Raw genomic sequence first — 26,266 nt, 5'->3', positions numbered from 1 at the left:
GTGTGGCCCAAAAATAAAAAATACTACAAAATTTCAAATATATTCGTTGCTCATCGATTTGTTCGAGCAGGCACCAGTAACGTCTCTCTTTGTGAGACTTATTTGTTACTGTTTTTGGCATATCCAATATGCCATGGGTAGCTTGCCAGGCTCTGCCGTGCGGGCGATTCCTCGGCCCCTCTTGGAGAGCCCAGCAAATATATTAAATAAATAAAATACATTTTTATAAAAATAAGTCCTCATTGAAAACTCAAAGCAAATTTTTAATTCATCTAGAAATTCTTCCTTAGATTGATCAATACAGAATAACCTGAAGAGAAAATTAATAAAAAAGAACAATGTATGCATAAATCAAAGTATAAGTGAAATGCTTTCACAGACTTGAAATAAGAACATTACTTATCTTATTATAAAGCTCACATTTTTTAAATGTATTTCAAAACGTACAACAATTTAAAAGAATTTTTTAAAAAATATTTCCAAGAATTCTGGTTAGGTGATCCTCTCTCAAGCCATGGGAGGCTTCCTGTCACATTCCCCTTCTTTTTATTCTCTTATGAATTTGGCCTAAAAATTTAATAAAATGTCTACTTGGCTTTCATTTAAATCAGAAAACCATGGTTACCTAATTTACTGGGGTTTTCAAATCACTGTTAAGAAAGGAGAGGAAAATGTAACTGTTTAGCAGGGCAGTTTTCCAGGAATAATTAGACTAAGTTGTCTCAAAAGAGAATCTAATAGCTATGACAAGTAAAGAGTACTGTTAATTCTGAAATCTCGTTAGATTCTATTGATTAAAATGTCATGTGCCCAAATGTCAATATGTACCACTTAACTATTTCAGAATTTTTCCTAGAGTCAAAGGGAAAAACAATCTGCCTTTGTCAGTGTTTCACTGATACACACTATCTTTTTTTAGCCTGGTGGCTGATGATGATGAAAAATCCTACGGGATAGTAGGTAGGGAGGAGAGTTACAATGGCATAAATTCAATCTCTATTCCAAACTTATTATAAGGCAGAATCTAAAAACTATAACTATTAAGAAATATCAAGCTACTATAAGTCAGTATTTTTTAATGACATAATCTTAAAATATTACAAATGATCTTTTTCAAATGCTTGGAAACAAAAATATTCCCCGGTGAAAAGGAAATATAATTTCTCCCAAAGGAATGATTCCAAGATAAAGACAAGCTTGTATTCACGTGGATCCCCAAGACCTTAAATAAAGTGGGGAAAGCTTTCTTCCTCCCCTCCCTTCTCCCACCAGTGAAGGTTGGGTCACAGGTCAAGTGTAGGTTGGGCCATAGCTGTTGAGTGTTCAGCCGCTACTCCTGGCTCTGTGCTCAGGGGTCACTCCTAGCAGTGCCTGGGGAATCAGTTGTGGTTCTGGGAATTTAACCAGGGTTGGCCACATGCATAGCAAGCACCTTACCTGCCATCGTCTCTCTTTCCCCGGCCCATCAATTGATATCTATAACAAAGGGGCACCCCTTTTCCCAAAGCAATGCCCCTCTTGACATTACCAGTACCTTAGATAGGAAGCAAGACGAGTGGCGAGTGTGGGGCACTTTAGTGGCAACGGAGCGAGATTAACTGTGTATATCAAGAACATTAAAAAAAGTAAATGAATCTGGAGAGAATGATCCCTAATGGAATCAAGGCAGAGAATTTCTCGATAAGAACATAATCCTTATAGAGGTTACTCAAATCGTGTATGAGTTTTCTTCTTCCCTTGAAAACTGGAGATTGGGATGGTAGTAGTTATGTGTTACACATGTATGAGGACCTGAGTTAATCCCCAGCACCAAAACCAAATTTTAAATTGTTGAGATGATCAATTACTCTATCTATCACAAATAGCTCTATGTGTGTGTGTGGTGTGTATTTGTGTGTGTTGGGAGGAGAGTAGACCACACCGGTTAGTGCTTAGAGGCTATTCCTAACTTTGTGTTTGGGTTAACACACACAAAAGCAGTGCTTTAGCCTCTATATTATCATTGTGACCCTCCAACAACTTTTTAAAATGTGCTGAAACTTAACTGCAGACTGAAACAATATATTTTCATTTCTGCACTGTAGCACTGTAGTTCATCAATTTGCTTGAGCAGGCACAGTAATGTTACTTGTGTGCCTGTAACAAGTAACAAGTCTCTCCATTGTGAGACTTGTTCCTGTTTTTGGCATATCAAATACGCCATGGATAGCTGCCAGGCTCTGCTGTGCAGGCGGGATACTCTCGGTAGCTTGTCGGGCTCTCAGAGAGGGACGGAGGAATCGAATCCGGGTTGGCCTTGTGCAAGGCAAACGCGCTACCCCGCTGTGCTATCGCTCCAGTCCTATGCAACTAAAATAGTAACAATGAATACTGAACTAATTTTTTTGAGGGGGAGGGGCAGCTGGGGCCACACCAGCAATGCTCTGAGGTTACTGGCAATGCAGGACCAGAGGATGCCAGGGATAGTACCCAGGTTGGCCATATGCAAGGCAAGCACTTTACCCACTGTATTTTGGTTTGGCCCCATTGAACTAGTTTTAAATACAAACGAAAGCAATTATTTTTCAAATGAGTGCATTTATCATTCATGACAGAAGCAACATCCAAAAATTCCCACTCCCCAGTTATGCTTTGGATCCTATAATATTCCATATACTGCTAATACTGCAATATATGGATTAAGTTATGCAGAAGGAAATTTGTTTATTGAGTTGGTAATCCAATTTCTTCCTACCTCTACAGGTCATAGATAGGTATAAAAAAATCTTGGGATATGTTTATGTACAAAATGATACACTAAATGATACATTAACTCAGCTTTCGGACACATTCAGATACCAAATTTTGACGTTACATGTAGATATAACAAAATCCAGTTAAAGTCATATTATTAAAAGGATGTTTACTAGAGCACAGAGGTCAAGATCAGACTGATGCCTGTGAAGGTCAATTAACAGGGAGGGTTATCTATAACAATTGCCAACAAGATATGGTTCCATGCATAGCATAACCCCTATTACAAAAATAAAAATCAAGTCACACACTTAGGCCAATAGCTTTCTATAAAACTGCTATATCTCTTATTAATTTTATCACGACAGATTTAATTTTTTGCTACTACTATTCGGGGTTCTAAGGTTTCAAAGTCATAATAATAAAAATAATCTCTTCTAAATTTGGGTTTTAGGCCATTTCTTTTTTATCTCTCCTTTGATAAATTAACGCCGTCATGTAGATAAGCTTAGCCATACCAAAAAGGATCTGACATGGGCACTACAAAGTTGAATTTTCTCATAGGTCCTCCAGTTCTCCCTACATGCTGGCAGGAGATCCAGCAGCGAAGACTCACAGTTTTGACACTCTGTTGACATGCAGATGTAAACAATGTAACAAAGACACCCAGGAAATGACTGAGGCCAGATTCATCTTCTGATCATCACTAAATAAGCAATGGCACATGTTTGTCTTTCTCAGTGTCAACACAGTCAGAGCTAACTGGAAAGACTTCATGGAACTTTCTTATTGCTTAGAAAATTCTGCCTCCAGGGGTCAGATAGATAGTACAGCAGTTAAGGGGCTTGTCTTGCCCGTCTGACCCTGGACCGACGTCCAGTACCACTGTGTATCCCTGACTGTAGAGTCAAAAGTAAGCCCTGATCACCACTTGGTATGGTCCAATACCCAGACAAAAGAGGAAAGAAGAGAAACTTCTGACACTGAGTATCACAGTACCTTAGGACTTTAAAATCTACTCCAGAGGGAAGAGAGCGAGCTCAATCAGCTGAGTACATGCTTTGCATGCAGGAGGCCCAGGTGTGATCTTGGCACTACACGGCCTCCTGAGCCAGAGCTGACAGTAGCCACTGAGCAAGGCCACATCTGGCCTAAAATAAAGTAGAATAAAATAACACCCAATCCGCAGAATTTACTCCAGACCCTCAAGGTAGGAAGACATGTTAGGAATCAGGTGGCCAAGGATGTGGGTCAGCAGTAGAGGATGTGTCTTGCAGGTGGAAAGCCATGTAGAAGGAGGAGAGGAGGAAAAGAAGAAATCACACAGCCAGAGGTTAGTAAGATAACCCAAAGGGCTAGAACGTACACTTTGCACGCCGGGTTCATCCCTGGCACTGCATGGTCTCCCAAGTATAGCCTCGAGTTGGCTCAAGAACAATCCAAACAAACAAAAAAAGCACAGGGGGTTGGGATGTGATTCCAGGGGTTGGAGTGCATGCTTTGCATGTGGGAACTCCATATTCAATCTCTGGCACCAAATGGTTCCCTTGGTATGGCTCCCCAAAAGAGTCACAGAGATGGGGCAGAAGGTATGGCTCAAGTGGCAGAGTACACATCTAGCATGTGTATGGCCTGGAGTCTGATCTTCAGCACTACCAGTGAGGCCCTAGGCCTGGGTTCCCTCCCCTCCTCGCCCTTTTTTTTTAATCAAAAGCAAAAGATAGTGTTTGGAGATACAACCCAGATGTAAGTTCCATCTTCCATCTATTGTGTTTTTTGAAAATCAGAGTTGCGGCTGGAGAGATAGTATAATGGGTAAGGCACTTACAAACAACTGGCCCATGCTCAGTTCCCAGTACCACATATAGTCCCCTGAGCACCACCAGGAGTGATCCCTGAACACAGAGCTATGAGTAAGGCCTTAGTATCACAAGGTGTGACCCAATCCCACTCCCTGCAAAAAATCATACAGCAATGCTACAGATATAAGTTCCAAATAAGGTCCTCGCCATCAGCTCGCTACCTGTAGTTGCTGAGCAACTAGTATAAATTGCATATGAATAGTCTAAATTCAGATGTACTGCAAGAATGAAAGACACACCAGACTGCAGACTTAGTACAAGAGAAAGTAAAGGAAGGACTGGAGCAATAGTACAGTGGGTAGAGCGTTTGCCTTGCACCTGGCCAATCTGGGATTGATCCCCAGCATCTCACAGAGTACCCCGGGCCCTCCAGGAGTGATCCCTGAGTGCAGAGACAGGAGTAAATCCACAGCACCGCCAGATCTGGATCAAAAACCAAAGAAAATTGCTTTAAATTTAAATAAATAAAAATAGGGTAAGGCACTTGCTTTTCATGCAGCCTAAGATAGTACAGTGAGTAAGGCACTTGCTTTGCAAGTGGTCGACCTAGGTTTGGTACCTGGCATCCCATATGGTCCCTTGAAGACCACCAGGTGACTGCTAAGTGCAGAGCCAGGAGTAACCCTTAACCTCACCAGGTGTGGCCCAAAAACCCAAATAAATAAATAAATTAAATAAATCATAAAAAAAAGAGAATGCAAAGGAGCTCATTAACTTTTTTATTTGATTACATGTTAAAATTAAATTAAATATCCTATTAAAATTTCACCTATTTTTTTTTTAATTTTGGGGCCACACCCGGTGGTTTTCAGGACATATTCCTGGGTCTACACTTAAGGATCACTTCTGGTAGGACTCAGAGAACTATATGAGATGCTGGGGATGGAGCCCAGGTAGGTTACATGCAAGGCAAGTACCTTACTCACGTACTATCGTTCTGGGCCCAACACTCCTGCTCTTTTTTAACTGATAATATGACTAAAAAAATTTAAATTGAATGTACAGTTCCTATTTTATTCTACTGAATAATAATGCAACAAACATATACGTTTAATTCCTTTTTTTTTTTTTTTTCAGTCACACCTGGCAGTATTGTGGAGTTCCCTTTGTGTGGTGGCATTGAAGAGACCATAGTACCTGGGCTTCTGCATGCAAACATTCACTCCTGTCCTTTGAGCCATCTCCTGGCCCTGTAGACTTAATTCTGACAACAAATAATTATTATTCACATTTCCCAATTATAGCACCTTAAACTACAAACCAGCCATTAACACTATAAAAGAGAAACATATTTTATAATTCTGTTTTCCAAATCCAAAAGAAATTAACACTTCCACAATCACAAAACAAAAATTAGTTTCCCCAGATTAAGTAAATTACCTTTAGCTCACCATAATGAAGAAAACACTCTAAATAATTTTACCCTCAATTTTTGAAGTATATTTCTTACATGAGAAATTCAACATCTATACAAACGAAACAATATTTCTCTGACCCTAAGAAGACATCAATCCACTTTGATTTTAAAATATTTGGGTCTCCAGGGATCTGGGGTGAAAAATCCAGTATATTCTGAATCTATGAAAAAAAAAATTAAGGAAAGATGAGGAGACAGCCCAACACCCCTCCTCCTAAGGGGGGGGAATCTTTCCAGATATTCCTAGGATGCAAAAGTCACTTTTAGAATACTGTCAACAGGAAAATTACATTAAATAAGAATTTAAAGAAATTAAGATAGCGAGCGCCCAGGACATTTCCAATGCTTAGGACTTCGTATGGTATCCTAACAAATTTATCGTCAAAAAAAAGGCTTAATATGGAGGGCACTTGCTCTAAACACAGCCAACCCAGTTCAATCCCTGGCACCCCATATGGTCCCTGAACCCCACAGGAGTAAGCACTGAGCACCATCAGATATGGCCCAAATTCTTTTTAAAAGAGAGAAAGAAATAAGAGGCTTACACGGCTGTCAATTCTTTATCCATCTGAGATGCATCACCTGAATACAATCTCCGGGCTTCTATTTGTTAGGTGATACACTGCTTAGAAATCTTTTCCTTGTGCATTTAAATGCCAACCTCAATTACGCTCCCAGTAGAGTAAGCAGAAAGACTTGCACATATTTTAAAATAAAGCTGATTGGATAGTTTCCTGCCTGGGTAGAAGGGGGTAATGGGTAAAAAGCTCTTTCTGAGCATAATCCTTTAACACTGAAGCCACTCTCACGGAGTCAAGTCTTCTAACATTGCCCAATAGGTAAAAAGACTGCCAAATTTTCCATTAGAGCACCCTATTTTTAGAGTCTTTGGAAGTAAGTCTTTTAAATCGCATTCCACAGTACAATGTGCTTGACCAATTTCATACCGGGAACTAAATAAGCATCCCAAGGTCTTAGTCTGGTTAAGCATAGAAGGGTATTTGAAGCTTATAAATCCGGAAGGGGAGAAGAAGGGGTCTTTTTTCTAAATCTTAACTTGAGATCTTTCAGGCACGCAAATTAAATCTTAAAAAAAAAATCAAGGCAAATACTGGCCCAGCGGGAGGAAACGGGAGGGAGACACCAGGCGGCTCTTTGACAAGCGGGGCAGTGTGGGGGAACCCAGGTAGGAAGGAAAACACGAGGCACCCAGCAGGGTGGGCAGACGGGGCTGGGGGCTGCAGGACGGGAGGGAAGAGGGAGAGGAGACGCCGCCAGTTCCCCCGCGAGCCGGGCGGGGAGCGACTTGGGGCGCCGGTCCCCGAGGGAGAAAGATACCCGCGCGATGCTCGGGAGCTGCCCCCGGAGGCTGGAGAAAAAGAGGAAAAGCGGAGAGCAGAGAGGGGGCGGAGGTGAGAGAAACGAGCGACCCCTCCCCGGGAGGAGCAGGGGGCAGGGGGGTCCAGAAGGCTTTGGCACCCCGGCCGCCAGCAGGCGGGTCCCCGGCATCCCGCTCTTCCTCTTCTCACCTGGGAATCGGAGGCGCAAGGAGGGCTACGGCTGGTCGCCGGCTCTGTTTCCAGCCCCACTCGCTGACATGGCGGCCGACGAGCTGTCACCGAGCTCACCCGGGTCTCCCGTGGCGCGGGTGGAGGAGACACCTCTAGCCTCCCCGCCCCGCCTCCCGCGGCGAACCCCTCCCTGCTGGCCCGCTGGCGGCCCGCGACCGCGGAGCATAGAGCGCAGGCGGCTAGAGAGGAAGCGCAGGGGGGCGGACAACCATAGAGTACGTGTCCGGACGCAGCCCGGAAGGTCCGTCTCTCTTTGCAGCCGTTCACTCCCAGTCTTTAGGTGTCTGGGCCGAGCCGGAAGCGGAAGTGAGGGAGGAGCCAGAAGGAGCCGGTCGCTCGCATGCGCAGGTCGTGGTCCCGGCTCCGCGCCGCTTCAGGTACGGGGCGGCGGGATGTTGCACGCGGGCTGCCCTGCAAGGAGTTAGCCCTAGAAGCAAGTACTTCGGAGACGGGCCTGTAAAGGGCGAGGATGTGGGGCCCGTTGTCGGGGCTGCCTCCGCGGCTGACGCTGGCAGGCGTGACCGGACCCGGCCGCCTTTGCAGGTTGGGATCCGGAGCGGCTAGGCGGAAAGACGTGCCGGCGGGCACCGTCCGCGGTGCCCATTCGCGTCAGAAGCCAAGTCCTGATTTCAGAGAGACGTCCAAGCACCGCTTCGATTCTAAGCGTTACATAACCTGCCCGAATTTGGCGAAGGCCTTGGCGAAATTAATGAAAAAGCCACAGAAACCTTCCCAACTGGTACTGGAGTGCAATCCAGGTGAGTCGGTCGCGGCTGCGAACTCACTCATCCTCCCGCGGGGTGCTGTTTAGGACCCTTTCCTTTACGCGGGGCATCCCGCGTGCAACATCCCACAGGCCTCTCACATGGAATGTGTGAGTCCTGACACCACTCGCGATTTCTGTGGCTGTTTTCTCTTTGCATAGTAACTTTCACGTCCCTCGCGTTCACCCTAAGCCACCCCCATTTAAATAAATGAGTGCAAACTCCTCTCCTCTTAGGGCTTTTATCTCACCCATACCGTACTCCGTAGCAGGATACAGAGAGCACGAGAGTTAGAGACCTTTTGAGGAATAACGCCAGAAAGCACCATTTCTTATTATGAGGAATTCACTTTAGATCTGGGGTCCGGAATGGCCAATGTAGAGCACCTGCCTTGCAGGCCTGACCACGGCTGGTGCTGCTCTTGGTACCCTGCGACCGAGTGTGTGACCGCTGCTCAATGCACTGCACAACGAAAGGGGGAAAACGGGACAGTTTTTCTAAAAAATGTAACGAATAGATTTGACAATGCAATTAGTCGCCAGGATAGTTTCTGAGTAAGTGCCAGGAGGCAACCCCCTTTCTGCACGCTTGTTTTTGTTTTTCTTGAGAAGTGGTAGCAAAACATTGTGATGGGCAGTGCAGATCTGGAGAGATGGTGCAGCAGTTAGGGTGCATGTCTAGCAGGCACATGACCCGGATTCAGTACCCGGTTCCATAAGGGTCCCGGAGCATCCCAGTGCAGCTCTGGAGACCCCCAGCCTCCTACCAGATGGTCGGCGCTTCAGAGCCTGAACAGAACATTCTCAGGCCCTTTTATTGAACCTCCAGCAGGTTCACCAAGAATCATGGAAGGTGGTCGTGGGGATGGTAGGAGAAGGGGGGGTTCTAGACCTCCTGAGCCTCACTTGAGAACCCTCTTTGTCACCCACCTCCTCCCCCAGACCCTCCAGAGGAAAATAAAAGGTGCGGGTTCTGCAGTCACTGACAGCAAAGATTCAAAGCAAACAGTATCACTTAATGGTTGGAATGTTGGAGTGAAGCAATTCTCCAGTCTTACTTTTTTTTTTTTTTTTTTTTTTAAATAAGGAGGTTAATGGCTGCTTTAGGGACATTAAAATTGAATGATTCATACGGAGTTGCAGCTCAGTGGTAGAATGTATACTTATGTGTGAGGTCCTGAGTTTGGCACCCAAAATACAAAAATAGAAAATAAAGAGAAAATCTGTGCCTAATGAAAGTTTGTTGAAAGCATTGATGTTATTTCTTTTCAAAATAAATCATTGATGCTGTTATGATCCCAGGTCCAGGATTCCTGACTAAAGCACTGCTTGAAAGTGATCATCAGGTGATTGCCCTTGAAAGTGATAGCACTTTTATTCCACGTTTGAAGGTACAGATTTCATTTCTAAAAGTAATTTATTGTTCTTTTGGCTATCTTTGAGTGGTCTGGGGAAGGAAGATTAAGTACACAGTTGTTTTCAAGTAGATCATATGTAAGGGTCAAGCCTTAAATATCCTGTTATTGCATCCCCTGTGACGTGAACCCAGTATCAGTACGGGTTGAAGGATTAAAACATTGGGAGTTCTGGGATCTCCTGATTCTCACTCTGCTCTAAACTAGTTGTGTGATTGGACAAAATATGTAAATGGCTTCTCTAGACTTGTTTCTTAATCTAGTGTGCTATTCTGTGCTCCCGCTTCCTGTGAACCTAAAATGTAATATGGTGCTAAGTAGTTAACACCACCATATAAACTTTTGTTTATATTGAACACAGACTTTTATTTATTTATTTATTTATTTATTTATTTATTTATTTATTCTTTTTGGATCACACCCAGCAGTGCACAAGGGTTACTCCTGGCTCTGCACTCAGGAATTACTCCTGGCAGTGCTGGAGGACCATATGGGATGCTGGGAATCAAACCTGGGCCTGCTGTGTGCAAGGCAAATGCCCTACCCGCTGTGCTATTGCTCCAGCCCCTGATTTATTTTTTACAAAGCTGTTGATGATTGGATTTCAGCCATACAGTATTCCATCACCCATCCCTCCACCAGTGTACATTTCCCAGCACCAGTGTTCCCAGGTTCCCTCCCATCACCCCCCACTCCCTGCCTGCCTCTATGACAGGCACTTTTCCTCTCCCTCCCTCCCTCCCTCCCTCCCTCCCTCCCTCCCTCCCTCCCTCCCTCCTTCTGTCTTCTCCTCCCTCCCCACCCCCTCTCTCTCCCTCTCCCTCTCCTTCTCTCTTCCTCTCCTTCTCCCTGCCCCTTTGGGGCATTGCACCATAAACTTTTTATAATACTTAAGATTTCAAAAAAGGTTGTATCGAGTTTGATAGAATTTCATGGAATGAAGACATCCAAATGGATTTATCAGCAAATCCCGCTTCTTCACATAGTGGAGAGGTTTGTGGTGAAGAAGTGCTAGAGGGCCAGCAAGATGGCTCAGTGGATTGGAGCATTTGTTTTGCACTCAGAGACATGATTGCAATTCTTGGTTTCACATGGTTCCCTGGGCACTCTCTGGTGTGGCAAAAAATACATCAAAAAAATAGGGGCCAGAGAGAATGCTTGCCTGAGTCCATAAATGAATCCCCAGCATTGCATATGGCCTCCAAGCACCACCAGGGATTACTCCTGAACACAGAGCCAGAAAGAGCCTCCAAGCTTCCCTGGGAATGGCCCCCAAACCAAAAAAGTTAATGAAAATATTTCTTCTTTAAAATGCTAGATTCACTGCTTGACGCATATGAGGGTCTGAGATCTATCCCAAGCCTTATGAAAAAAAAAGGCAAAGTAGACTCATTTTGGGACCAGAGTGATAGCACCAAGGGTATGGTGTTTGTTTTGCACACAACTGACCCGGGCTCCATCCCTGGCACCCCATATGGTCCCCTGAGTTCCACAAGGAGTGCTCCTTGAGCACAGAGCAAGGAGAAAGCCCTGAGCACTGTTAGGTGTGGCCCAAAACCCCCTTCCCACCAAAAAAGGGAAACCTAAACTATGTAAAATGTTGTGTTCAAAAAGTATAGGGTGGCAATAAGTAATTGTGAAAATGTCTGTTCAGCTGTTTGTTATTTGGTTTTGGATTTTGAGCCACACTCGTGGTGCTCATGGGTCATGTCATGGCTCAGGGAAACCATGGAGTGCTGGGGATTAGTGCTCTATCTGCTGGGGTTCCAAAAATGATGAGAAAGAATACATTAAAGTGTTAAGAGCCAGAGAGATAGTTCAGGGGTTAGGCACGTGCCTTGCTTGCAGCCACCCAGTTTTAGATACCTAGAACCCCACGGGACCCTAAGCATCACTGAGTGCATCCCAGAACAACTCCTTTCATCCAAGCACTTGTAAGCATGACCTGGGTGGTCCCAGGTGCTGACACCGAGCAACAGGACATCCTTGGCCCTTACACTGAACTGCTGACCCAATTGGCAGAGAATCAAACAGGGACCCTCACAACCCTGCCACCCACACACACAAAATGTTCAAACATTTTTAAATCATAAAAGTATGGTTTGGTAAACACTGTGATTTCAGCTTGTAAATTAAAAACAACATAGGTTTTGTCTTGATAGTTGTTGAAAGGTCTGCTTTGGAAAGTTAGGCCGTGTTGGGTCAGGGAGATAGCTCAAAGGACAAGAGCTCACATTTTGCATGCAGGAACCTTTGGTTGGCGCTCCAGTTCGTCTTGGTCTCAGAGCTCTGCCTCGGGAGAAGCCCCCAGGCAGCCCTGGGTACGGTCCTCCCCAAAAAAGCAAGAGAAAGAAAAGATGACAGGCTACCACAGGTTTACACAATGTTATTAAAATGACTATTTCTTTACACTTGTCAAGTGTAGCACAATAATTGTTTTTCTGTAAGATCTCTGAAATGCTAGTCTTAATTTAAAATTAGTGTATTTGGACTGGAGTGATAATACAGTGGGTAGACACTTGCCTTGCACGTGCTGACCAGGGTTTGATCCCTGGCATACTATATAGTCGCCCCAAGCATTGCCAAGAGTAAGCCCTGAGCACTGCCAAGCCCGCCTCAAATCAGTGTATCTAATGAATAGAGGGACAGTAAAGGGGCTTCAGTATTTCTTGTCATTCATTTTGGTGGCAGGGAAGGTAGGGGTAGGGCATGAACCTCCAGAGTCACACTTAGGGAACTTGGGGCCTCTCCAGTGACACTCAGCCAACCAGGCCAGGGGTTCAGTGCTGTTGCCCAAGGCTGCAGTCCTGCTTGGACTGCTTCAGCGGCCTCCAGAGCTACACCCTGCAGTGTTCAGAGGGCCAAGTACATGCAGAATATCTCCCTGGCTTGTCATATTTTTGACTTGGGGGCTACCCCCGGTGATGGGTTCTGGCTCTGTGCTTGTGGGATCAAAGTCCATGCTCAGCCCATTGAACAATGTGTCTGGCCCCAGCAATTGATATGTTTACATAGGAATAACTTCAAAGTTTATGGAGTCTGGGTCATGTTGCCTCTCACTACCAAGTCCTCTAGCACAATACTGCAGGGCGAGGGAATCGGGACAAGTGAAAGATAGGCCTCTGCTAGCAGACGAGGAACTTTCCCTTCTGCACTTGCCTCCGTCTTTAAAAAAGAAAATAAAAATTTAAGGGGAGAGGGGCTGGAGTGATAGCATAGCGGGTAGGGCGTTTGTCTTGCACGCGGCCGACCCGGGTTCAAATCCCAGCATCCCATATGGTCCCCTGAGCACTACCAGGAGTGATTCCTGAGTGCAGAGCCAGGAGTGACCCCTGTGCATCACCAGGTGTGACCCAAAAACCAAAAAATAAATTTAAGGGGAGAATGGGGCTGGAGCGATAGTGTTCGCCTTGCACATGGCCGACCCGGGTTTGATTCCTCCGCCCTTCTTGAAGAGCCCAGCAAGCTACCGACAGTATCTCACCCATACGGCAGAGCCTGGCAAGCTACTCGTGGCGTATTTGATATGCCAAAACCAGTAACACCAAGTCTCACAATGGAGACATTACTGGTGCCCGCTCGAGCAAATTGATGAGCAACAAGATAACAGGGGAGAATGAACATTGGCTAAGTGAATCTGGTAAAGGACCAACCTCTTCTTGGAAACCAAGGAATATTCTCTTGGACCTATTTTGATTATTATTATCTTGAATATAAAGCCCTCCACTCAGCATTTTTGGTAGGTGCTAAAGAGGTTGTACACCCAGCTGTGCTCAGGGCTTCTGGCTCTGTGCTCAGGGGTCACTCGGCCTAGGGGCTTCCATGTGCTGGGCAAGTGCCTCACTGTCTATACTATCACTCCTGCCCCACTGCCCCACTTTAACATTCTAATTAATTTTCTTTCTTATGAAACATCCTCCCCTGAGTAGCAAGTGGATTGCAGCTTTTTGTCTGACCCCAGACGTAGTCTTGGTATCTTTGTTGGCCGTGGCTACTAAGCAACTAGAAGCTTTAAGAACAATTGAAGTCATTGAGATACAAAAGTAAAGAGATTTAATATGAATTTGATGGAGGCTTTTTAGTTTGGGGAGTTCTTTCTTAAAATTATTATTATGCTTTCATTACTTTAAGGCACTGATTTCTATAAACTGTTAAGCTTGAGGTTGTGTTAGTATTGTATATCTTCAATGAGGTATAATCTGTTTTTATCAAAACTTTTATCTTTTAACTCAAAAAATCGCACAATGCTAAAGGTTCTTAATATGATTGATACATACCCCTCTTTTGGTCTCTAGTCCCTACAGAAAAATCAGGATGAAAATCTACGAGTGGTTCATTGTGACTTCTTTAAACTGGATCCAAAAAACGGTGGAATAGTTAAACCCCCCATTATGATTTCACAGTCACTTTTTACAGATTTGGGAATAGAACCAGTTCCTTGGACAGAAGGTAATTTTGATTATTAAATAAAGAAAAATACCTTAAAATTTTTCAGCAGTGGGGCTGGAGAGATAGCACAGCGGGTAGGGCGTTTGCCTTGCACGTGGCCGACCCGGGTTCAAATCCCAGCATCCCATATGGTCCCCTGAGCATGGCCAGGGGTAATTCCTGAGTGCAGAGCCAGAAGTAACCCCTGTGCATTGCCAGGTGTGACCCAAAAAGCAAAAAAAAAAAAAAAAAAAAAAAAAATTTCAGCAGTATAACATCTCTATTTCATTGGAGAGATTATGTGTCATTTATACTATAAGGCTTATGGACAGATGCTTTGAAGTTGAAAAATAACTTTTTTTTTTCAAGGAATATTCTCTTGGACCTATTTTGATTATTATTATCTTGAACATAAAGCCCTCCACTCAACATCTTTGGTAGGTGCTAAAGAGGTTGCACACCTTGCTGTGATTGCGGCTTCTGGCTCTGTGCTCAGGGGTCATTTTGACAGAAATTATTAGAACAGTTCCGTGGAGGCCAAGTCAGGGAAAGAAGCAGAGGCTGAGTATTAATTGAAATAAAATTGACTTAATGTAGCTTAACTTAGTGTAATTCAGTAAAATACAGTCCTAGGTGAAAGTGTTGAATTTATTCAAATATTTTTTCTTGTATCTTTCACAGGTATCCCTTTAAGAGTCTTTGGAATGTTTCCAGTTCGAAATGAGAAGAAAGTGCTTTGGAAGCTGTTACATGACCTGTATTCCTGTACTTCTGTATTTAAATATGGACGAATAGAACTTAATGTATTCATTAGTGAACAGGAATACCAGGTAGGTTGTTAATAGGTACCTGATTGTGAGAGTTTTTTGTTTTGTTTTGTTTTGTGTGGGGGAGGGGAGAAGTGATAGATGTGGAGGAGGCAGTGATGGGAGGAGTGGGGAAAGTGATTTATTTTCTGGACAAAGGAGGAAAACTTGTAGAAGAAGAGTTCTGTGTCCAGGATGCCTGGCAGGACAGGAAATGCCAGTCAAGTCCATTAACTAAGAACTCTAGAGAATTCTGAGTGCAGAGCGAGGACTAAGCCCTTAGCAGCTCCGATTATGACCCCAAAACAAAAATGAATTAAAAAAAATTTGTTCAGACTATTTGGTATATGGTGAGATCCCATATGAAATTTAGGGTAAATATTTCTATTTCTGCTGGGAAAGAAATCATTGGAGTTTTGATAAGGATTGTGTTAACCCTAGATTATTGAAGTCTAAGCAATGTTCAGTGTTCTTTGCCACAGATATAACTCAGCAGTAGAATACTTGCTGTGCTTATGTGCCCTGTTCAATCTTTACTATAATTAAAAAAAAAACAACTTTCAATCTTTGAGTGCAGGATGTCTTTATTTTTTTAATTTCTCTCTCTCTTTTGTTATTGTTGAGCACATCCAGCAGTGCTCAGTAACTGCCCCCAGCTCTGTGCTCCCGGTGGTACTCAGGGGACTGACTATATGTGGTGCTGGGGATTGAACCCGGTCCCCCCACACGCCCCAAGCTGTCTCTTTGGCCCCCACTGTAATTTATCTTGGTTTTGGTTTTGGTTTTTTGGGTCACACCTGGTGGTGTTCAGGGCTTACTCCTGGCTCTGCATTCAGGGATCATTCCTGGTGGGCTTCAAGGAACCCTGTGGAGTACTGAAGATCAAACCCTCGTCAGCAGTACTGTGCTCCAGCCCCACTAATTTCTTTCAGCAATGTTTTAGAGCTTTCAATGTGCAAGTCTCATCTCCTTCATATAAATACAATGTTTTTGAATTTTTTTCAGGTTCATTGTTAATATATAAAAATACAATGGATATATTTGGGCAATGCTTAGGAGTTACTCCTGTCTCTGCACTCAGAAATTAACTCCAGGTGATGCTCAGGCAATCATATGGGATGCCAGGCATCAAACCCAGTCTGCCACATGCAAGGCAAGCACCTTACCCACTATACTACCTCCCTAGCCTCCAGGATCTTTAGGATTTTAGACTGTTCTATTCTAAGATCTGTGAAAATAAATGCTTTCCTGAAGTCCTTCACATCACTATGCAAGGCTTCGTTTGGGGGTTAGTTTTTCCAGAATACCGGTTGGTCTTTTAACATGCTATAACAGGAAGTGCCTTTCTGTGTATAAGAGCACATGGGGTCGGCAGGGAAGGAAGGGATGATATGTTGGCGAAGACCCAGCTAGGAAGTTAATGGTGACTCTCCGGAGGGTGCAGGGGGGATAAGCGGAAGGGGGAAGCAAGACTCAAATTTTTCATCTCTATGTAATGCGTGTACATGGGAGAATGAATGAGACAGAAAATGGGAAGTGCTTCCTCAGGCATCATCTTGCTCCCAGGAAAACATTTTAAGGTTCCTTTTACTTTGGACCTTTTTACATGTGATTTCCTCCCACTAGTGCCTCCTGATTAGTGAGAGAATCTCTCATCCTGCAAGTGTCACTCTGAATAATTCTTGATTTAATAGTTTCCTAATGCTGTTTCTGACCTCATTCTCTCCTCCAAAATTACATGGGTTTATTGGGTGGGTTTTTTGTTTTGTTTTGTTTTTTGGGGGTCCTTAAATGAGATTTTTCCCTGATAGGGATACGTTTATAATAAGTTGATCTCAAGTACATTGTTTTGCATTTACAAGGTGACATTATTTCAATGAAAACTTCTATTAAAAGAACTTTTATCTTTGAAATGGTTTATATTTTGCATTTAGTTCTAAATTTCTTTCATTTTCAGGTGCTGTTTAAATATCAGTATTAATGGTTAAACATTTTGTTTTGATTGTAGTTTTATATATCGTGTAACTTTAGTTTTCCTTTTAATAGAAACTAGTGGCAAATCCCAAATCTGTGCGCTTCTATCAACCACTGAGTGTGCTGTGGCAAGTTGCTTGTGACATTAAGTTTCTGCATGCAGTGAGTAAAATCCTTCTAAATTTCAGCAGAAAATTTCGTCTCCAAAAAGGCTACGTTTTTCTGACCAGTAAATGAAGAAAAAAATTATTTTATTTTTTTTCCAATTCTTGAAAGTGACAGAGAAATAGTAACTGTGGAAATATATTGTATGGGGAGATAGAAAGTCCCAAAACTATCACATTTTCTCTAATCATAAAAATATTGATGCTTAGGGGAAAATAGGAGATGTGTTAAAGAGGTTAAAGGAGAGACATTTTAAATAATTATTTCAAAATAATATTTTTTGATATCACTGTGGGGTGTTAGAGAGGTAGGTCAGGTGATAGGGTGTCCTTCTTACCTTGCGTAAGATCTGAGGTCAGTCAACAGCACGGCCTGCCTATCCCTCCAAGCTATCCGACCCCTAAGTGTATAGAGTGACCATGTCCCACCATTTCTCCTCTTGCCCCCTAGCAAGAGATACGGTCTCCTTTTTTTTTTTTTTTTGTCTTTGTTCTTGTTTGGGGCCACACTTGGTGATGCTCAGGTATTACTCCTGGTAGACTTGGGGACCATTTAGAGTGCTGGAGATAGAACCTTGGTCATTTTTATACAAAGCAAGTGCCTTGCCCACTGTTCTTAATCTTTCCAACTCCCGATTTTGTTTAAATTATCACTCATTGTTCCTCTGCTTCTTTTCTCTTTGCATAGTAAAGGTTATTTTGTATGTTATTTCTTTCACTTAACAGATACTTCTTTCATAAACTTGTGATAAAAATAATTTTTCCATTGTCACTGAACATTTTTCTTCAATTTTTAATTGCTGTCTAATAGTTTGTCATCCTCCTTTTCAGTTTATTTCCATAGATATAATTTAAATGTTGTAATGATCACATTATACAAAGAAAAGAAGTATTGCAAATATTTTGCCATCTCACAGACATCTTGGTGCAGGGGTTAAGGAGCTTGCCTTGCACCTGGCTAACCCTGGTTCAGTCCCTGGCATCGAATTTGGTCTCTAGAACATTGCAAGGAGTGAGCAAGCTCTGAGCACCAATGGGGGTGGCCCAGAAACAAAAAGTATTGTGCCAGGCAGAGAGCACATGGTAAAACACATGCTTCCAAGTGTGAGGCCCTGGGTTCTGTTGCAAATATTAGTCATCAATACATAAAAGACTAATTAGGTAGCCACTTCTATGTGTAATCATTATTACATAGTTTATGTTTGTCTGTGCGTACATATACACACATACTAGGCCTTTGAAATTCACTGTATATCTTATGTATCTCATTTCAGACTAGAAGTGTTCAGTGTGACTCTGACTGCCAAATTTAAAAGCAGAGAACTAGAACGAAAGAAAAAAGATAATGCTTTTTCTTTCATAACATAATTTGCCTATTTGTAGAACAAAGTATATATAAACATACACATATATAAAGTATATATCCGGCAGCTAGGGAGTGTGTGTGTATTTATACGTGTATATACATACACATACATATATTCTTATGTGCCAGGAGAGCTGTGAGTACAACTGAGCATGGCACAAAAATCTGTTGTTCCAAATCTATTGTGAGGGATACCTCTTTATCTAGATGAGTACTAGAATTGCTAATATTGAGATAGATCTTTGATTCTTCTCTGAAAAATCCAAAACGAGAGCCAGAGAGATGGCTCTTGCGTTCATAAGACCTAGATTCCATCCCCCACAATGCATGATGATTCTCCAGCATTGCCTGAAACAATCCCAAGTCTCTGAGCACTGCAGAGTATGGCCCCAAAATGAAAGGAAAATGAAATAGAAGACAGATGTATTATAACTTAACTACCACATGTGTTATAATGTAACTACCACATTTTTTCTTAAATGCATTTAGACTGATGAGTTGGATTTAATTAATTGTTATTTATTTATTGTGGGTTTTTTTTTATTGTGTTGTTTAATTCATCGTGCTTATTTAGGCAAGACACTTTTGTTTGTTTTTTCGTTTTGAGCCATAACTGGCTGTGCTCAGATGACTATATACTGCTGGGGATCAAACTCTGTTGAGCTACATGCAAGACAAGTGCCCAATCCACTGTCCACTATATTATCTCTCTGGCCCTATACAAGACACTTTTTCTTAAAAGCATTAATAATTTTGGTACTTTGACCAAAGAACTAAAAGAAATTTTTTAATTTATTGTCCTTTAAGGAACCTTGCTCTTCATTTGATGTATGCACGCAAAGGGGACTACTGGAAAAGTCAAAGCATACAGTAAGAATAAATCCCTTTCTCTTTTTGTCCTACATGCAAAAGATTATCTGTTTAGGTTTTGTGTTTTTGGTGTTTGACATACGCCCAGCTGTGCTCAAAGTTTACTTCTGGCTCTGTGCTCAAGGATCACTTCTGGAGGTGCTCGGGGGAACCATATGCAATGCAAGCCAGAGTCAGCATGTGCAAGGCTGACTTAACCCCTGTGCCCTCTCTCCAGCAGCCATTTGTATTCTCAAAATGTTCTGCTACTCTCTGATTATTTTAATTTTTTTTATAAATTTCATTTATTTTAAAGAGATTTGTATTTTTCACTACATAGACAATGGTAATTTAGTTAAATACAGACTCTGGCACTTGTTTATATCTCCTTTGAAACAGATATATTTCAAATTTGGAAAATATAATTTGCGACTCATCCAATTTTATTAAACAAAATTGTGTGCCTCATTAATAAACAAGATTTGTTATGTATTTGTTTTTATTTTGTCATTTTATCTGTGCAGATTTTTCTTTAATCCCATTATACTGCTTAGTAGAGTAGTTTGGCAATTATTTTTCTAAATAGGTCCAGACAGCAAATAGTTTGTGCTTTGCATGCCATATACAGTCTCTCATGCATTCTTCCTTTTTTGCCTGTTTGGTTTATGTGGCGGGATAGAAGGTTTTTCAAATCATGTTTTCCAACCCATTGAGACATTTCTATAGCTCCTACTTTTCTGTTTTTAATAATCCTTCCCAAATTTAGGTCCCAGAGAGATAGTACAGTGGCTAAGAGCATTTGCTTTATATGCAGCTGACCTGGATTTGATCCCTGGCATCTCATGGTCCCCTTGAACACTGCCAGGAGTAATTCCTGAGCCACTGTCAAGTGTGGCCCAGCCCTCTACCCCTCACCAAAAAAATAGTAATCCTTCTCAAGTTTAAAAGCTATTTTTTGTTTTTACTATATAATAATATATAAAATAGACTGTATGAAAATAGGCCATAACCATAGTTTGCTAGCCTGTGTACATATTTTTAAATCAGTTGTTTTTATCCTTAGACTCTGTCTCAAATATAGAAGGGACTTAGTGTATGTTAGTATCATGCTTAGAGGTTAATGTGTCACCTACTTATTATGTTAATAAGCTGTTACTCTTTCATCATTGCTAGCCAAAGCCACAAGATCCTGGGTCAGAAGAAGGATTTTATTTTCCCTTCTCCCCACCCCCACCTCACCTGGTCCTCAAAGTCCTTGGTGGATTTGATATGGCTCAAATGGATACTATGCATTATTGATGCCTTGAGTTTACCCTGCAACTGAGGAACACAGCTGGGGATGTCCGCCTCTTTTATAGCAAACATTAAGCAAGCCCTCTTTTTATCCTGGAGGGAAGTGTTGGCATCCCTCAAGTTGACTCACTGCTAACCACCCTCAGAAATAGCCCAGGTAAAGAGTGGTTAGGGCCTTGCATTCTTGGCACACCTGTCACCAGGCCAGAGATACTCTAGGTCTGGTGACTGCCCCTTCCCACAGCTGTCTTGATGAGTGAGTAAACAGTATTTTGCTCTGGCAATATTTCATGACTAACACAATTTTATTTTCCCTTCTTTCTAGGAATCATTAAAGAAAGAACAAAGGATGTGTTTTATTCGAATGACTCCCCGTAAAGAATTATTTACAGAAAGCTTAACACCTATTAACTATGACATATTTTTTCACATGGTAAAGCAGTGTTTTGTAAAGCGCAATGCCACGCTAGAAGACCATTTACCGTAAGTAAAGGAAGAAGTGTAGGCGTAGGCACCGGGAATATCATTCAGTGGTAGAACACTAAGTTTCTTGCCAGTGTGAGGGTATCTGGGTTCAATGCCTGATCTGGCAAAGATATTAATATAAGCAAGTATAAAAAGTTTTAGTTTATTGTGATAATTATTTCATGTTAGATCCCTTTTATTTTCTTTATCCTTTTTTTTTTTTTTTGGACTGTTTTCAGCACTGCTGGGGGACCATGTGGTTTCAGAAATCAAACACAGGCAGGCCTCTGTGTTCAGCCCATTGATACTGCTCTAGCCCCTAAATCTTGTTTATCTTCATTAATAGACTGAGGTGTCATGTTTTCATTCATCCATTTCCTCAAAATACTTTCTTATCCCTGGTACATAGTTTAAGAAAAACATTCTATTTTCCTCAGAATTAATTTCCTAAGCTTACATTTTTCTCCCTTAGAAAAAAGTGATCAAGCCTTAGCTACAAGGCCTGTGTTCCCTTTCTGTGTACAGAGAAAGTCAGCATTAGTGGTAGAATAGCCACTGGCCCTGGGCTGCTTTCCAGCTTCCGGTGGTGCTTCTGCTTCCAGCTAAGTAAGCACAGCTTATCCTACCACCCAGTCACTCTGCCAGGGGATAATTATTTTATTTTTTGGATTTTGGGCTACACCCACTAGTGCTCAAGATTTACTCTTGTGCTCAGGGATTACTCTCAGTGGTGCCAGGGGGGGTCATACGGGGTGCTGGGATTAAAACTGGGTCAGCCTTGCGCATGGCAAGAGCAGCCCTACTCTCTTTACTTTCGCTCCCTCCAAAGACCAAAGTATTGCTCCCTAAAATTCTAAATAGAATTTTTGAGATATTTTCAAATAATGTTAATTGTTGCAAATTATTTTAGATAATTTACAGAAATTAGCTGTGTCTGCTTTCATACGAATAATTTTTTAATGCTAAGACTGACCATATAATTCTATAAGTTACACGTTAAACTTTATAATCCTCAGTCCATAGTCATTCATAATACTGTCAAAGCGTGGTTAAAATATTCAAAGATTCACTTTAATGAATGTACTCATTTAGTACCTAGCTATGAATGAGCTGTTTGGTTTGGGGGCCACAGCTCATGGTGCTCAGGGACTAATTCCAGCCTGCTGCTCGGGAGTTTCTCCCACTCTCTGGAGGCTGTGTGCTGCTGGGGATTGAACCTGGGGTTCCTGGGTGCAGAGTGTCTGCTCCTGTCCTCCAAGTTATCTCCCCAGGCCAAGTGAACTATTGATTGGACAATGCCTATGTAAAAAATGATGCAAGTGTTGGGCCAGAGATGGTACACAGATGTACACTTGTCTTGCATGTGTCTTTGGTCACGATGGTGGTTTGAATCCTAGCTCTGCATGTGACAGAAGTGGTGTCTGGGAATAGAGCCATGAGTGATCCCTGAGTGCAGAACTAGGGGAAAGCAGTGAGCCGAGGAGCCCTCTGAATATGGGTCCCTCTCCCCCCAAATCCTCTCAGTACAAGTGTGCTGTGGAACTTGAGAAATAAACATAATTAAATCTATACATTATACTTAAGGTCTTAAACTGAACAAGATTAAGTTTATATAACAAGTAAGACCTTAGGGGGAGCACACCCTGCAATGCTCAGGTTACTTCTGCTTCTGCACTCAGGACTTCTGGCAGTATTTACGAGACCATATTGGTTGCTAGGTATCAAACCTAGGTCTGCCGTATGCAAGGCAAACAGATACTCCCCACTGTACTATCTCTCCAACCCCAGGCCTTTTCAATTGAACTTAAAAGCCATCTCTGTCAAGCTACTGTAAAAAATGAGCAAATACAGTTTGTATTTCTTTTACAGTTCCTTAAGTCCGATCGATGCAGCAGATATAATGAAGCATGTAAATGTTTCCGAGAAGTCAAAAATAACAAATATGTACCCTCAAGACTTTAAACAACTTTTTGAAGCTATAGAATGTTCCAAAGATTATACTTACAAATGGCTGTATGATGACTTCATGGAAGAGATCATCTTGTAACAAAATGCACTTCTAAGAGCTGCAACTATTTATCTGAAAATTAGAAGTTACTTAAAAAGATCAGAAGATCTGCTTATGTTTTACAGAGATCACATGGATCATTTCTTCTGAAGTTAGTAACCATGAGAATATTGGATAAAACAATGGTTTCTATTTATTCACAGTATTCACAGCAGAATACAATGAAAACGTTGGTTTAGGTTTCAATCTACTGTAAATCTAGTTGTAGGGTAGTACAGCTGAAGTTTAGTTTTTTAAATTCTTTGAGCCAAACGTCTTACATTGTATTAATCTAAATATTTCACTTTTACTTGGTTTTTGCATTCTTCTTGGGGAGAAGGCAAAAGAGTTTGTATATTATTAAGCTTAGAAAGTAAATTAAACTAATGTGGTTTATTTTACTTTTCAGTTTATTGTAATATGAAGTACTATGCAATGGATTATTTAATTTTGACATTTTAAAGAAGTTTCTAGGAATTTCTATTTTTCTAGAAATTAAAATACTTGAACAATATTTTGTGTTCTTTTTTGTCTAAACTTTAAAATTTTGCTTTATGTAAGATCATGTACTTTAGGTAAGTAAATTTGACTTATTGAAAAGCTTCCAGTTTTGTTTGATCATGAATGTTTATCTGAAGTTAGACTTTAAATAAACCTAATTTGAATTAAGAATATTAGATCTGTGAAGAATTTACTGTATTTTAGCCGAGACAGACATATCTACTCAGTTAAATTTGTTTATAATACCCAAGGTACATTATTAGTAAGTACCTTTGTAACACTTAGCAAACTATTGCTTCCCAACATTCCTACTACTGTGGTTAGCTGGACAGTCTGACTAGACATTCTGAATCCTTCTTTCTTGCAGTTCCTGTCCTTTCATTTAGTCTGTTGAATCTTCATGATGCCATTTTCCTTCTGCTTTCCTTCCTAATCCTGTACCTGAAGCCTAACTTGAGCTTCTTAACTATCTATACTTCACCTGCAGGACTTTCTGGTCTCCTGAGTACCCCTGGGATTGGGCAGAGTCAAGAGAAGCCTTTTGGCACTGCCAGAGGTGGCCCCCAAACAAAAAACAAAAGTTAAATTAATTTTTTTAATTGGAGGAGGCAGACAGAGGATCTTGTTTCCGGGTCTCGTTGAGCCTAGAGTCCAAGGTCACAAAGTACTGCTTTACCTGGTTCTGTGGGGCTTCACTCATGCGTGAGGTTCAGCCCGAATGTCCCTTCCGCCACTCTCCTCCCTCATATCCCCCACCCCTCTGCCTGCCCCCACCTCTATGGCAGGCACCTCTCCCTTCCTCCCTCCCTCCCTCTTTCCATCCCTTCCCTCCCCCTCTTTCTCTTCCACGCTCTCTCACCCCCACCCCCCTCCTTTGGGGCACTATGATTTGCAATACAGATCACTTGTATCACTTGTCATCCTGTTGTTCAATTTGCTCGAGCGGGTGCCAATAGTGTCTCCATTTGTCCCTGTCACATGCTAGTGTAGCCCAATGGTATCTGCTCGCTCCAGGAACATGAAGAGCCTCAAACCATTTGCTCAGGGTTTTCATCTCGTAGGTGGGTGGCCATGCATTCTTTTGACGTCCTGTGGAATCCACTTGGTAACAGCTCTAGTCCAGCGGTCATCTCTAAATTGGATTACATGTCCGGCCCATCTGGTTTTTGACGCCTGCAAACAGACAGCATCCCTGATTCTTGATCATCCACGGAGGCTGGAACTCTGGATTCCTTCTCTCACTTGAGTGAAACGTGATATTCCAAACATAGCTCTTTCAGTTCCTCTTTGGGATACCCGAATAGCGTTTTTGTCCTGTTTTCGTAGGGCCCAGGTCTCTGAGGTATATGTTAGTGCAGGAAGAACATGCAATACAGATTCTAAAAAGTTTATCAGATCAAAAGTTAAAAGGATTCTGGGGAGTGCAGTTAAGATCAAACATGACAGTGTATATGGGCTACTCCTAGCCCTGTACTCAAGGGACTATTTTCTCTGCTAGGGATCAAACCAGGGTCGGCCAACTGTAAGGCAAGAACCTTAACACCTGTACTATCCCTCTGGTCCCTAATTTATCAGTCTTAATAAATGGAGATAGTTCATGGTAGCAACAAACTACTGCAAGAGTTTGGAATTAAAGTTAGCCTTCTTGTTTCATAATAAAAACCCAGAGTGGTCTACAAAACTTATAGAGAGGTCAACTAAGTTAACTAAAATGGTTTGGCGAGATAGTACAGGCATTAAGGAGCTTGCCTTGATGTGGCTGACCCCTGAATTTTAAAAAAAAGTGTATTTGGGAGATTTGGGACCACACTTAGTGGTGCTCACAGGCTACTCACCGCTCAGTGCTCAGCGATTGCTCCCAGCAGAAGGGGAGCACCATGCAGTGCTGATATGGAAGTCAGGACCGCAGGCAGTGCATGCATTCTAGCCCATTGTGCTTGGACCCAATCCAGAGGGGATTTTGTTGTTTTTTTTTTAACTGAGTTATCGGTCAATATCACTGTCATTATAGATATACACTATTATTGATTTACCTGTTGGTCAAACTAGAATATCAGATAAAGCTTTAAACTCCATCTGTATGAGCCCACACCTATCATCAAAGTTCCAGTCCTCTACCACAAGACCCCTCAGGAGTGGGTGAGGCCCCTCCCCGCCGTAATTGAGCCAGCCCCAGCAGCTGAAAACCTCCAAACTCAATCACCACGCTCAGGGCCGCTCTCCACACACTCGGACGGGCCTCACCCGTGAGTCAGTCTGGCCCCAAGTATAACATTTCCCTCCAGCCCCCCCAACTATGACAGATTTTAATGCCTTGGTCAAACAGAAAAGGACTTACATGATACTGAGATTCTAGCTAAGTATGGAAAACAAGCATTTAGTGGTATTCTGTTTTATGCTATTGTTTTTATTTCAGGATTGGAGCAATGGTGAATAAGGATTGTTAGATAAGTAAAGACAAAAAGTTGTGTATTAAGTACATTAGCATTTAGGGCTGTGCGTATGAGCAATTTCCACTACAGAGAAGTTGTTCTGACATGTGATGGATATTTTTATGAGAGATTCGGCCATAGACAGTGGTAGTGGTGTGGCCTGTACTGTAGTGGGATCAC

General features: G+C 42.2%; 2 protein-coding genes across 3 annotated transcripts in view; one reads left to right on the top strand and one right to left on the bottom strand.

The window, feature by feature from the left end:
- Positions 1–7,790, bottom strand: part of CNST (consortin, connexin sorting protein) — a 116,328-nt gene extending 108,538 nt beyond the window's left edge. The window contains exon 1 of the mRNA XM_055146746.1: positions 7,542–7,790. The gene's annotated coding sequence lies outside the window, so the exon portion shown is untranslated. The remainder of the gene's footprint in view (positions 1–7,541) is intronic.
- A 94-nt stretch (positions 7,791–7,884) lies between these two features.
- Positions 7,885–23,830, top strand: TFB2M (transcription factor B2, mitochondrial). Of its 2 annotated transcripts, XM_004605528.2 has the most exons (8): positions 7,885–8,341; positions 9,649–9,737; positions 14,057–14,210; positions 14,871–15,019; positions 17,042–17,131; positions 19,307–19,369; positions 20,967–21,124; positions 22,976–23,830. In XM_004605528.2, the coding sequence occupies exons 1-8, from the start codon at positions 8,053–8,055 to the stop codon at positions 23,151–23,153; spliced, it is 1,170 nt and encodes a 389-aa protein (XP_004605585.1). In that variant the 5' UTR covers positions 7,885–8,052; the 3' UTR covers positions 23,154–23,830. The 2 variants fall into 2 exon arrangements, with proteins under 2 accessions (XP_004605585.1, XP_055002722.1); XM_055146747.1 differs by lacking the exon at positions 19,307–19,369 and having other exon boundaries at positions 7,886–8,341.
- The last annotated feature ends 2,436 nt before the right edge of the window (positions 23,831–26,266 follow it).

This window comes from Sorex araneus, chromosome 9, assembly GCF_027595985.1.
Source record: "Sorex araneus isolate mSorAra2 chromosome 9, mSorAra2.pri, whole genome shotgun sequence".
In the NCBI taxonomy this organism is placed as follows: domain Eukaryota; kingdom Metazoa; phylum Chordata; class Mammalia; order Eulipotyphla; family Soricidae; genus Sorex; species Sorex araneus.
The sequence above is the reverse complement of the archived record's forward strand: the minus strand, read 5'-3'. Positions and strand labels throughout refer to the sequence as shown.